This window comes from Schistocerca cancellata, chromosome 1, assembly GCF_023864275.1.
Source record: "Schistocerca cancellata isolate TAMUIC-IGC-003103 chromosome 1, iqSchCanc2.1, whole genome shotgun sequence".
Lineage (NCBI taxonomy): Eukaryota > Metazoa > Arthropoda > Insecta > Orthoptera > Acrididae > Schistocerca > Schistocerca cancellata.
The window spans coordinates 804,247,590-804,262,477 of NC_064626.1; the positions used below are offsets into that span (position 1 = coordinate 804,247,590).

A 14,888-nucleotide genomic window follows, 5' to 3' on the forward strand; every position below is an offset into this window, starting at 1 on the left:
ATTAACGTTCATCTCAGTTAATCCGTTTTCAATACTCTCTCCATCAGATCTTCAGATCTGCACCTTGAACCAGACGCCTGCCGCCTCGAGGTGCTAGACCCCTCCCGAAGCCACTGACAGGGCCGAGAGTTCTCCAGAAGCCGCCGGAGAGGCCTGCGGGCCGCTCCCCTCACCGCGCCGGGATATTTCGGTCCGCCAGCAACCCACGCAGGGCGTGCTCCGGCACTGACCTAGAGGCTCCCTCCTATAAATAGGCGAACGTCCCTGCGGTCGCGTCAGTGCCCCGCCAGCATGCACGGGATCAGCGTCACCGCCTCCGTGTCGGAGCAGGACCGCCACCTCACCGACGTCTCCACCATCATCTTCGGCAACGGCAGGCTCTACAGCGGCGGCGACGATGGCAAGGTCAAGGTACGCCATCCCCAAAGATGCTCACGCACATTGGTTACCTATGCATCAATGTTCAGATCGCCCTTAAGTAGAAAGCTAGAGTCGTCGCTGGATATTGTGGTCGGTGCGCAGTGACCAGTTTTCGTACGAAGCCCTGTGCAAGTTCATTCGTTCGTTCGGAAAGGGAGACTAATAGTGTTTGCCCCTTTTGGGCAGTCGGCAATGATAGAATCGTGGCGCACACCCCGCAGTCTTTCTAAAACGATTTTACAGTAAGTGTTCGGTAAAAATATTCTTTACTGACGTACTTGTAGCTTTATATGTCAGATTCATGACGATGACCTCATCATTTCGTTAATGGTCATAGTTATTGTGATACTTGCATGAGAGTAAGACACTGCACGAAATTCGAAGAGGTTAGCAAATGAAAAGTAGGGGTCGCTGTGATTTTAGGTTTCGTGCGTATTAAGTAATACGTTACTGCGTATGAAATTCAGCTAACGTATTGAATGTTTCGTTAGACCTGGGTAGAGATCTCCATCTGTCCCCAATATCAAGAAAAATGATCTGACGTAACACACTCATCTGCGATGACGTGTGCCAGCGATAAAGCCAGAATGAAATATTCATAACATTCCTCATATTTCATAAACGGTTTGAGAGAGCTAAGTGAGATTTTGGCAAATGATAGCATGCAAAGAGGAAAGTAATTTGCCACATGGTTATTGTGCAAACTTCATTATATATCTTGTTATTCTACTAACTACAGACTTTTTCGTTGAAAGAATGTAATTTATAAGGCCCATGGATAGCTGATGAAACGAGAAATGCTATGGGTTTTGGAACAACATAAGCGAAGACGTAACACGTTTATTTTGTACCGATTATGTACTTTTTAGTTAGCAATTGACCTCACTTTACCTCAGTTCCTCACTTAACAGACTTAATAGACTGCGGCTGTACATGTTAGTGAGGTGACACTATGTAAAATCCGCTATGTTTTGGCAGAGGAAACAAATTTAAACATTGAAACAAGAGGAATGTGTAGATTTTACACAAAATTCGCCCCTCATGACGCCTTTCTGATAGCTCCAAGTGGTCAACAAACTAGGCGGAAATAAATCGCTGCTTTTTTGGCATTTTAGCTGAATTCTTTTTAAGGGGTGACAATTATGGAACTATATGAAATAAAATCCTCATAACTTCTTAACGGTTTGCGTTAGGGCGTTCAAACTGCGCTGTTTGTCCGCGGGGCATGGCGGGAATTAGTATGGTATATACGGTTTGGTTTAGCGACGAAGCCCAGTTTCATCTGGGTGGGTTCGTCAATAAGCAAAATTGGCGCATTTGGAAGACTGAGAAAACGCATTTCTCGATCGAGAAGTCTCTTCACCCTCAACTTGTGACGCACACTGGACTCGCATTCGGGAGGACGACGGTTCAATCCCGTCTCCGGCCATCCTGATTTAGGTTTTCCGTGATTTCCCTAAATCGCTTCACGCTTCAGGCTAATGCCGGGATGGTTACTTTGAAAGGGCACGGCCGATTTCCTTCCCCATCCTTCCCTCACCCGAGCTTGCGCTCCGTCTCTAATCACCTCGCTGTCGACGGGACGTTAAACGCTAATCTCCTCCTCCTCCTCCCTCAACTTGTGACTATGTTGTATGCAATGTCCTGTCACTGAATAGTCCATACGATGTTCCTTGATGGCACGATGACTAGTGAACGTTGCCTGAAGGTTTTGGAAGATGATTTCATCCCTGTTATCCACAGTGACCATCATTTCGACAAGATGTGGTTCATGCAAGACCCCATAGAAGCAGGAGAGTGTTTGATGTCCTGGAGGAGCACTTTGGGGACCGCATTCTGTCTATGGGGTACCCAGAGACCACTGGCATGGGCCTCGTTTGGCCACCATATTCTCCCGATCTGAACACAAGCGACTCCTTTTCGTGGAGCTGTATTAAAGACAAGGTGTACAGCAATAACCCCAAAACCATTGCTGAGCTGAAAACAGCCATTCAGGAGGTCATCGATGTTTCAACACTTCAGCAGCTCATGCAGAAATTCGCTTTTCGTCTGCACCACATCGTCGCCAACGATGGCAGGCAGGCCGGCCGGTGTGGCCGAGCGGTTCTAGGAGCTACAGTCTGGAACCGCGCGACCGCTACGGTCGCAGGTTCGAATCCTGCCTCGGGCATGGAGGTGTGTGATGTCCTTAGGTTAGTTAGGTTTAAGTAGTGCTAAGTTATAGGGGACTGATGACCTCAGAAGTTAAGTCCCATAGTGCTCAGAGCCATTTGATGGCAGGCATATCGAACATATCGCAACCTAAATCCGAATATCTGTAGTGACGTTCACATGTTGAATAAAGTTGGTACACGCCGAAGTTTGTAACTAATTTACGTTTTCCTTCATATAGTTCAATAATTGTCACCCTGTATGCAGATACTAACCAAAGCAGAGATGACATGTCGTTTTGAATAGGTACCAGGCAAATGTGGGCGTGGAGGGGCTCCACTTAATATTTACAAAAAATGTGAATGTGGGCTTCAGTTTAGAATGGCGTTTCCCCTCGAGCGCTCAGCACATCCCCTAGAGCGCCTCTCCGTAACCCCTACCCTACCAGTACCGCTTCCACCAGGCTTTCCCTGTTGATTGCGCATCTACTCGCCACGTTATTCTGCGTGCACTCTACATATACGCTTGATAACTTACCATCTTTCACGTTCATGGAGATTGAGCTGCCGTCTGTAAGGAATAATTGGCCAACGGCGGAAGAGAAGTACTTTTCGTTCACTGTGAAACCAAAGTAAGACGCCAGATTTTCCACAAATGAGAAAATTCACTCTCTTTAGTCACAAATGTCTTGATAGAAATTGGTAGATATGTTACAGTAACGGTTCATCTATGAATCATAATCAGAGCTAAAAATCTGATATCGTGTTATAGAAGTAACTCGTCAAAGAAAATCACCAGGCACTTACTGTGAACCATTAAAATTAAACGATGTTCGGGTTTTAAGTGCCCACGAGTGCTTGACAATACCTGGGTGTGTTACTTCCGCAACGAGATTGGGTTATTCGTTCTAATAATGCCTCTTAGAGTCGAAACTAATTAATTGAAACGTCTCCCAGACATTTCTCTCGACGGTACATCCGCAACTGTTACTCACTGTCAATGATAAAAATCCGATACAGTTGTAAAAATTGTTTATTGCTAAAAAGGAAAGCACTAACCGGTTTCAGGACATATGTCCCATCTTCTAGTGCAGCTGCAATATTTTAAATGAATAATAATATCTATCCACATGATTAAGACAATCAAAGCTAAACAAAACCAGTAGATATTCTTAGAAAAAACCGATATACGCACATTAAAATGTTAGTTCACAAAAGTTAACCTTAGTTATGCGTATTTTGTGGACTCACATTTTAATGTACACATAGGGTTTTTTTCTAAGAATTTCTGTCAGTTCTGTTTCGCTCTGATTATTTTAACCATATGGATAGGTATTATTATTCATTTAAAATTTTGCAGGTGCACCTGACGATAGGACGTACGTCGTGAAACTGGATAGTGTTTTGCTTTTTAGACATCAGAACACCTCACCTAATAAAAGGAATTCTATTTGTTAAGGTATTCTTATTCTTATGGTGATGCGTATCGGAAGATGGAAAACGAATAAGTTTTAAAATGATCAGATCATAATGTACTCACTATTAAAAGAGTGACTGGAATGAAATATTCTACGAAATTGTTACCGTAAAACAGCTGCTTTCCTTCCTTCTAGCTACATGAAAGGTAAAATTTCTCATTTCTTTGCACGTATCTTATGCGCATTTTCCTGAAAATGGTTGTTTAGAAAGCACGAAGTTATATTTTATGCCAACGTCTTGCCGCAGTGGTGACACGTTCCCGTCAGATCACCGAAGTTAAGCGCTGTTGGGGTTAGATGGATCACGGTCTGGGTATGCCGGATGTTGTTGCCAAGCGGAATGCGCTCAGCTCTTGTGAGGCCAACTGAGAAGCTACTTGATATAGAATTGGCGGCACCGGACACGAAAACTGGCAACGGCCGGATGAGTGGTGTGCTGACCACATGCCCCTCCCTGTACACATCCGGTGACCCCTAAGGCCCGAGGATGACACGGCAGCCGGTCGGAACCGTTGAGCCTTCAAGGCCTGTTCGGGCAGCCTTTGTTCCTTCTTTTTTTAATATTGTAATGAACTGGCCAACTGCTTACATCAACATGCGACTGCTATTACTTTAATGCTATTTATTGTTTTCCTGATTGACAATATTGAAAGTAATTTTGTGAGTGCTTGTGTGTGTGTGTGTGTGTGTGTGTGTGTGTGTGTGTGTGTACATCAGAGTAGAAAAGTGGGATGACCATGAAAAATTAAGGAGAGAACATCGATGACAATAACATCAATAGAAGACTGTGTCAGCAGATTTAGCGCGTAAATCATGATCTTAAAAGAAAGAAATGAAGATTCTGTCAAAATTATACGTTTTAAGAAAATAAACTACGCGCCTCCCTTCAGCAATACAGTGTTGCCACAAGAACATAAACCCGGAAGCATCTGGCATGTGCATTAATTTCACCTTAAAACGCAGAAGAAAAGGAAGTCTTAGATATGCTATAAACATATACCTGTTTCTTTCATACAGAGGCACATAGACGGTCGATTTTCCCTCACTCCATTTGCAAGTGGAAATGAAAGGGAATGACTATTGGTGGTACAAGGTACCCGTCTCCGTGAACCGTAAGGTGGCTTGCGGAGTATGACTGCAGATGTAGATGAAACGTAAAACAGTAGTCATCTAGTCCATATTACAACAATGTTTCCTTAGCACTGAAGATACTGTTGTGCTACTCTGTGCCAAATTTTCACACATATTATGTTTTCTGTGGAGCGTAGTTCATTAACTTAAACTCACGTAAAACGTATTACAGTAAGTGAACTCACTAAAAATTCATTTTGCAACAGATCTTAATTTTGCATTGGCTCCCGTTAATCTTCTTTGTTCCGAGGTCTGGCAGCTATCCTGAAATGCTACGTGTCACAGTGTAGACGTAGGTCTCATCACACATATCATTTGTTTGTTCATCTATATCCATCTGGTTAACCACTTTGTCCTTATTCTAGATTTTCTGTATTGCGATGAGGTTCGCTGCATTCTGCAGTATTTTAAAAAGCATTATCGACTTCGTGACGGTTGAAAATCTTTCCCATAACTGGAGAACCCCCCATGAACCATGGACCATGGACCATGGATCTTGCTGTTGGTGGGGCGGCTTGCGTGCCTCAGCGATACAGATAGCCGTACCGTAGGTGCAGCTACAGCGGAGGGGTATCTGTTGAGAGGCCAGACAAACGAGTGATTTCTGAACAGGGGCAGCAGCCTTTTCAGTAGTTGCAGGGGCAAGGGTCTGGATGATTGACTCATCTGGCCTTGTAACACTAACCAAAACGCCCTTTTTGCGCTGGTATTGCGAACAGCTGAAAGCAAGGGGAAACTACAACCGTAATTTTTTCCGAGGGCATACAGCTTTACTGTATGGTTAAATAATGATGGCGTTCTCTTGGATAAAATATTTCGGAGATAAAATAGTTCCCAATTCTGACCTCCGGGTGGGGACTACTCAGGAGGACGTCGTTATCAGGAGAAAGAAAACTGGCGTTCTACGGATCGGAGGTTGGAATATCAGATCCCTTAATCGGGCTGGTAGGTTAGAAAATTTTAAATGGGAAATGGATATGTTGAAGATAGATATAGTGAGAATTAGTGAAGTTCGGTGGCAGGAGGAACAAGACTTCTGGTCAGGTGAAATGAGGGTTATAAATAAAAAATCAAGTAAAGGTAATGCAGGAGTAAGTATAATAACGAATAAAAAAATAGGAGCGAGGGTCAGCAACTACAAACAACATAGTTAACGCATTATTGTAGCCAAGATAGACACGAAGCCCAGGCCTACCACAGTAGTACAAGTTAATATGCCAATTAGTTCCGCAGATGACAAAGAGATTGATGAAATGTATAATGGGATAAAAGAAATTATTCAGATAGTGAAGGGAGACAAAAATTTATCAGTCATGGGGGACTGCAATTCGATAGTAGGAAAAGGAAGAGAAGGAAGTAGTAGGTGAATATGGATTGTGGTTAAGGAAAGAAAGAGGAAGCGGGCTGGTAGAATTTTGCTCAGAGCATAACTTAATCATAGCTAACACTTGGTTTAAGAATCACGAAAGAAGCCTGTATACGTGGAATCACTGGAAGGTTTCGGATAGATTATATAATAGTAAGACAGAGATTTAGGAACCAGGTTTTCAATTGTAAGACAGATGTGGACTCTGACCTTAATCTATTGGTTATGATCTGTAGATTAAAACTGAAGGAACTGTAAAAAGGTGGGAATTTAAGAAGATGGGACCCGGATAAACAGAAAGAATCAGAGTTTCAGAGAGAGCATTAGGGAACGATTGAGAGGAACAGGAAAAAGAAATACAGTAGAAGAAGAATGGGTAGCTTTGAGAGATGAAATAGTGACGGCAGCGGAGGATCAAGTAGGTACACAGACGACGGCTATTAGATATCCTTGGGTAACAGAAGAGATATTGAATTTAATCGATGAAAGGAGAAAATACAAAAATGCAGTAAATGAAGCAGGCAAAAAGGAATACAAACGTCTCAAAAATGAGATCGACAGGAAGTGCAAAATGGCTAAGCATGGATGGCTAGAGGACAAATGTAAGGATGTACAGGCATATATCACCACGTGTAAGTTAGATACTACCTACAGGAAAATTAAAGAGACCTTTGGAGAAAAGAAAACCACTTGTATGAACATCAAGACCTCAGATGGAAACCCAGTTCTAAGCAAAGAAGGGAAAGCAGAAAGGTGGAAGGAGTATATAGAGGGTCTATACAAGGGCGATGCATTTGAGGACAATATTATGGAAATGGAAGAGGATGTAGATGAAGATGAAATTGGAGATACGATACTGCGTGAAGAGTTTGACAGAGCACTGAAAGACCTCAGTCGAAACAAGGCCCCCGGAGTTGACAACATTCCATTGGAACTACTGACGGCCTTGGGAGAGCCAGTCCTGACAAAACTCTACCATCTGGTGAGCAAGATGTATGTAACAGGCGAAACACTCTCAGACTTCAAGAAGAAAATAATAATTCCAATCCGAAAGATAGCAGGTGTTGACAGGTGTGAAAATTACCGAACTATGAGTTTAATAAGCCATGGCTGCAAAATACTAACACGAATTCTTTACAGACGAATGGAAAAACTGGTAGACGCCAACCTCGGGGAAGACGAGTTTGGATTCCGTAGAAAGGTTGGAACACGTGAGGCAATACTGACCCTACGACTTATCTTAGGAAAAGATTAAGGAAAGGAAAACCTACGTTTCTAGCATTTGTAGACTTAGAGAAAGCTTTTGACAATGTTGACTGGAATACTCTCTTTCTAATTCTGAAGGTGGCGGGGGTAAAATACAGTGAGCGAAAGGCTATTTAAAATTTCTACAGAAACCAGAGGGCAGTTATAAGAGTCGAGGGGCATGAAAGGGAAACAGTGGTTGGGAAGGGAGTGAGACAGGGTTGTAGCCTGTCCCCGATGTTATTCAATCTGTATATTGAGCAAGCAGTAAAAGAAACAAAAGAAAAATTTGGAGTAGGAATTAAAATCCATGGGGAAGAAATAAAAACTTTGAGGTTTCCTCATGACATTGTAATTCTGTCAGAGACAGCAAAGAACCTGGGCGGGCAGTTAAACGTAATGGAGAGTGTCTTGGAAGGAGGATATAAGATGAAAATCAGCAAAAGCAATACGAGGATAATGGAATGTAGTCTAATTAAATTAGGTTAGAAAAGAACCACTTTAAAGTAAATGAGTTTTGCTATTTGGGGTGCAAAGTAACTGATGATGGTCGAAGTAGAGAGGATATATAATGTAGACTGGCAATGGCGAGAAAATCGTTTCTGAAGAAGAGAAATTTGTTAATATCGACTATAGATTTAAGTGTCAGAAAGTCTTTTCTAAATGTATTTGTATGGAGTGTATGGTGTGAACCATGGACAATAAATACACTCCTGGAAATGGAAAACAAAACACATTGACACCGGTGTGTCAGACCCACCATACTTGCTCCGGACACTGCGAGAGGGCTGCATAAGCAATGATCACACGCACGGCACAGCGGACACACCAGGAACCGCGGTGTTGGCCGTCGAATGGCGCTAGCTGCGCAGCATTTGTGCACCGCCGCCGTCAGTGTCAGCCAGTTTGCCGTGGCATACGGAGCTCCATCGCAGTCTTTAACACTGGTAGCATGCCGCGACAGCGTGGACGTGAACCGTATGTGCAGTTGACGGACTTTGAGCGAGGGCGTATAGTGGGCATGCGGGAGGCCGGATGGACGTACCGCCGAAGTGCTCAACACGTGGGGCGTGAGGTCTCCACTGTACATCGATGTTGTCGCCAGTGGTCGGCGGAAGGTGCACGTGCCCGTCGACCTGGGACCGGACCGCAGCGACGCACGGATGCACGCCAAGACCGTAGGATCCTACGCAGTGCCGTAGGGGACCGCTCCGCCACTTTCCAGCAAATTAGGGACACTGTTGCTCCTGGGGTATCGGCGAGGACCATTCGCAACCGTCTCCATGAAGCTGGGCTACGGTCCCGCACACCGTTAGGCCGTCTTCCGCTCACGCCCCAACATCGTGCAGCCCGCCTCCAGTGGTGTCGCGACAGGCGTGAATGGAGGGACGAATGGAGACGTGTCGTCTTCAGCGATGAGAGTCGCTTCTGCCTTGGTGCCAATGATGGTCGTATGCGTGTTTGGCGCCGTGCAGGTGAGCGCCACAATCAGGACTGCATACGACCGAGGCACACAGGGCCAACACCCGGCATCATGGTGTGGGGAGCGATCTCCTACACTGGCCGTACACCTCTGGTGATCGTCGAGGGGACACTGAATAGTGCACGGTACATCCAAACCGTCATCGAACCCATCGTTCTACCATTCCTAGACCGGCAAGGGAACTTGCTGTTCCAACAGGACAATGCACGTCCGCATGTATCCCGTGCCACCCAACGTGCTCTAGAAGGTGTAAGTCAACTACCCTGGCCAGCAAGATCTCCGGATCTGTCCCCCATTGAGCATGTTTGGGACTGGATGAAGCGTCGTCTCACGCGGTCTGCACGTCCAGCCCGAACGCTGGTCCAACTGAGGCGCCAGGTGGAAATGGCATGGCAAGCCGTTCCACAGGACTACATCCAGCATCTCTACGATCGTCTCCATGGGAGAATAGCAGCCTGCATTGCTGCGAAAGGTGGATATACACTGTACTAGTGCCGACATTGTGCATGCTCTGTTGCCTGTGTCTATGTGCCTGTGGTTCTGTCAGTGTGATCATGTGATGTATCTGACCCCAGGAATGTGTCAATAAAGTTTCCCCTTCCTGGGACAATGAATTCACGGTGTTCTTATTTCAATTTCCAGGAGTGTAGTTTAGACAAGAAGAAAATAGAAGCTTTCGAAATTTGGTGCTACAGAAGAATGCTGAAGATTAGATGCGTAGATCACGTAACTAATGAGTAGGCACTGAATAGAATTGGGGAGAGGAGGAATTTGTGGCACAACTTGGTAGGACATGTTCTGAGACATCAAGGGATCACCAATTTAGTACTGGAGGGCAGCGTGGAGCGTATAAATCGTAGAGGGAGACCAAGAGATGAATACACTAAGCAGATTCAGAAGGATGTAGGGTGCAGTAGTTACTTGGAGATGAAGAACCTTGCACAAGATAGAGTAGCATGGAAAGCTACATCAAACCAGTCTGTGAAATGAAGACCACAACAACATCAAGAACAACAACTGGACAAAGATTATCGTTTGGATAAATTTATGAACTACATGTGAGTACATAATTTTCCTGTATAATTTCTTGTATAGTTAAACTACATTTTAACAGAAACAGGATCTTTATTCGTTTTGTCCTGTTTATATACAGATAAGGCTCTAAAGCCGCGAAACTAGTTGGAACACAAACAAACAATTATCGTTCAGCTGAAGTAGTCTTTTTCATCATGGTACCACTTGACAGGATGTAGAGCATTCGTTATTTTAGCATTTTCTGCGAGAAAGAATTCCAATGAACTACTTATTTTATTTACATGTCTTTTATGAGCCGATCACATAAAATATTTTTCATCCATTTAAATACAAATGTGACGTTCGATCAGTGACTGTCACTGTAGATGGTTCAAAATGGTTCAAATGGCTCTGAGCGCTATGGGACTTAATTTCTGTGGTCTTCAGTCCCCTAGACCTTAGAACTACTTAAACCTAACTAACCTAAGGACATCACACACATCCATGCCCGAGGTAGGATTCGAACCTGCGACCGTAGCGGTCGCGCGGTTCCAGACTGTAGTGCCTAGAATGCCTAGAACCGCTCGGCCACCCCGGCCGGCCACTGTAGATGGCACTAGGCCGATTCAGTACCCAGTTGGGAATATTTGGGAGGAGATATGCAATTACGGCATTTGCTTCATAACCGAGGAGAATGAACCAGACAACTGGAATTAATTTGTTTCTGGGATAGTACGTCTGAGGCAAAAATTTGAGGGCCTGGTGTGTATGCGGGCTTGCACGTGTGGTGTGTGTGTGTGTGTGTGTGTGTGTGTGTGTGTGTGTGTCTGTGTGTGTGTGTGTGTTTTACTGCAAAGAGTGGGTGGCGGAATGATTGGTGCATATAATGGTCAATACATTGCATCAACGGACGGTTTGTTTCGTAAGTTCATAATCGCTTCCTTCCCTTATGTCCTATTTGGTCAGTTACACTTCGTACGACGAAAGAAGAGCTCTGACAGCTGTCAACGATGTTGTCAGGTTTCAAGTGCGAAGCGTAAAAGGTCGCTGACGGTACCGAAATTACGTGGCTGGAAACAATAGACATCTATAGACTATGTTGTAGAGAAGTACTCAAAATCGCGTTACCTGATTGGTTGTGGAAGACTCGCGAAGCAGTCGCACCAAGCCCACTGAAATTGCTGTCATGTTTCGTAATTCGCTGTACCATCCATTCCTTTCATTTTACGAGGTTTTAGGCAAGATTTTCAGCAAAGCTCTATCGGTTTCTGCTACTTTTCTTCCAACTATAAAAATAGTAGATATCGATGTCGTCTATTTCGTCTGTACTGGTACTGTAACAGCCCCCTCTGAGCAACCTCCCCCCAACATCACCCAACCCCAGGCAAAAAGCCGACCGATCTGCGAACTAGCTGCCCCTTGACCCAAGCAGGCTTGGGTACTTGATGGACACTGGGCTGGCGGGTTCAATTATTGGCAGTCTCTGGATGTGCTTGAGGATTTGTTTCATTATCCCGAAATCGATTAGAAGTGAGTTAGTAAGTTTTCAAAAAAACACAACTACATGGACTAGTGAATTTAATAAACCGGAGTTAACAACTGTTCATTTCGCAAGATAACAAAGATTTTGTACTAATAGCGATAGAGTGCAGACTGGTTTACTATCACAGGCGTGATCTTGATGACTGGTCGTCAACAGGCTTTCCTCGGCCACCAGGCAAACTTCCAGAGCCTGCTAGATAAAAAAGGTGCACTGTTACATAACCCTGGGGCTGAGATTGCTAACGCACTCACTTCGGCTTCCTTTGGCTGTCTGCCTCGGCCGTGTTTCATATGTGTACCAACGAGGAATGACAAACGAGTAACTATGAACGGTTAGTGTAAGTTTTCTGTCTGGCAAACGACGGAAAGCTCTCTCATATTGTAACGAATGTCATGAGTGTTTAATGTATCCTATTAAAATTAACCACTGTTTAAAGGTATTTTTCCTCACTCAAAGGATGACAAGTGTAACGAATATTAGGGTCTGTGGTAAAATGTAGTCTCACAGTAATAGCAGATATGATACCCATAAGCTACACAATGGGTTACAGTAAATGGAACTTCCCATCTTAAAGATGTGTCGGGATTAATAGGTGGATTTTAGCACGAAATGTCTGCGATCACTTTCCATAGCACAAATGGAGGCAACTTGCTTCCGTCACGTCTTCTAAAGATATTCCGTAACAGTTGTCCCGCTTGGTTTCTTCTCTGTCGGTCGCGAGCTCTAAGGCCTTGTACACGTTAATATACATAGTCGAGCGAATTTTATCTTTATACATTGTCTATAGACTGCCGAGTGATTTTATATATAGACAACTAAGAGACATTTCTTATATATAGACAACTAAGAGACGTTTCATTTCTGCAACAAAATCGGACAAATTTTGACTTCCATTTAAAATGGGAGATATGTGACAATTCCTAGACAATGATGCGCAACATTCCGTAGTGTGGATATGTTGGTAGACATGGCCTCCAGTTCTTCTCATTGCGCCGTGGAATACTCGTGGTCATTTTTGTTATTATTTTTGATTTCTTATCGTTAAACTTCGCTTACCAAGATGTGGCCAATGATATAGTGTTCGAGCTGATCGAAGATTTTCAAGTGGAATCATGTTTGTGGGAAGTTAGCAATAATGAATATAAAAAACGCAACAACAAGGAGTTGGTCGTCGAAGTGTTGGTCAAATAATATTAAGTATCAGTCAATGATGTACGAAAAAAAAAAACAAATTCAGATAGAAAACCAAAAAAACATGTTGCTTCTAATTTCAAAGACGAAAGTAAATTACAGCCGAAACGAGGTCCTTCCGCAAACATTCCTTCCGCAAAAATTCTAACAAGGTCAGCCGTATTTAGCAAAAACATCAAGGAACAACGCATTCAGGTGTGTACACAAGACAAATTATCTAGACTGTCTATAAACTTCGTCTACTCTCTACAATGTCTGTAGGTAGTCGCTAGATTTTCTACACAACGCTTGTGCCATAAACACTGCAGAATAATGAGACAAGTGGTTAGGTGTAGATGCTAATTATAATAAGAATTGTAAGATGTTAGAGTTCCAACTAATATTGTTTTTTTTATTTCATTAACAGCAAAATTAGTAAAACAATTCCTAGAGCCAGTCTATTTTTAATATTCGTAACAAGATTCCCGGCCATTAATCATTAGTTCCCGAGCACCGCAAAAGTCACAAAAATGCTTCACACGATCTTAGAATTAACATGAGATCGCACAAATCTGTTTTCCGAGGCAAATTTTACGCCGGCCGGTGTGACCTAGCGGTTCTAGGAGCTTCAGTCTGGAACCGCGCGACCGCTACGGTGGCAGGTTCGAATCCTGCCTCGGGCATGGATGTGCGTGATGCCCTTAGGTTAGTTTGGTTTAAGTAGTTCTTGGGGACTGATGACCTCAGATGTTAAGTCCCATAGTGGTCAGAGCCATTTGCACCTTTTTTTTTTTTTTTTTTTTTTTTTTTTTTTTTTTTTTTTTTCAACTTTAACAGTTAGTTCCGTCTTTATGCGGACTTGCACTTCACACACTAGTTCGCCTGTTGCCATCTCTAAAACCGTTCGTAGACTACCTTGAATTAACACAACATCGCACAAGTAAGTCATACGAGTCAATTTCTCAACAACTGTTAGGTCTTAACATGAGATCAGGTTTTATACAGGGATTCATGTATTACTTTCTCGGAAACAGATCATAGAAGTTTGGCGCCTGCCCTGTCAGGGCATACTTGTCATTGGTCCATACTTACCATCAATAAGCACTGACAGTAACTATAATTTTAATTAGCACTTCCTGATGAATTGAGTGATATTGAAATCACTATTAATAAGATGTCAGTGCAAGTAATGTCATCAGGGCAGTTGAAGCTATAGATTAATATTTAAACATGTAAATAACAGATTAGTTTCTTTGCACTCAGCGTTACAGGTGAATCCCCATTGTCTCTCTCTGCTCCAGTACCACGCGGCTCTTGCTCACCCGGCCATTGTCACTCCATCGACCATCTGGCGCGCCGTCTGATGAGTCCGCCTTATGATCCTATCTACTCGCTAGCCTTCCGTAACAATTTTTTTTTTCATACTGTGCATTAAAGCGTAACAACAAAAATATAATAAACGTGGGCAGTGGCATAAACGCCTCAAGTGTTGCATTAATTATTGACAGTCATGACCTTCAAACCACTTGCCGAAGCAAGTAATGAAATCGGTTATCGGGTGATGCATTGCAGATTACCAAGCACCAGTTAGTAAAACTCTCGTAGTGGCACGTCAGGAGCGGTCACAAAATTAACAATTTCAAATGTGCTTGGCCCAAGAGCTGAATGATATGAGAGATAGGTATGAGATGGCTGCCAAACTGCATGGACATTCGGTACGACAGTTCTGTTGTACTAGATTTCGATAAATGGAATGTGGTGCAGCATAACTTAAGACAAGTCATATGGTAGACAGTTGTGCAAAACTTAAGGACGAAAGTAGCTGCCAAATAACATAGCGTCATGGAACTCTGACCGTAGACAAAAAATTACAGAAGGTAAATGGAGA

At 43.5% G+C, this 14,888-nt stretch overlaps 1 protein-coding gene across 1 annotated transcript in view; it reads left to right on the top strand.

The window, feature by feature from the left end:
• Nucleotides 1-265: 265 nt before the first annotated feature.
• The window catches only part of LOC126187974 (myosin heavy chain kinase B), an 84,117-nt gene continuing 69,494 nt past the window's right edge, over nt 266-14,888 (top strand). The window contains exon 1 of the mRNA XM_049929364.1: nt 266-411. Coding sequence (XP_049785321.1) covers nt 292-411 — 120 coding nt within the window. The 5' untranslated portion in view covers nt 266-291. The remainder of the gene's footprint in view (nt 412-14,888) is intronic.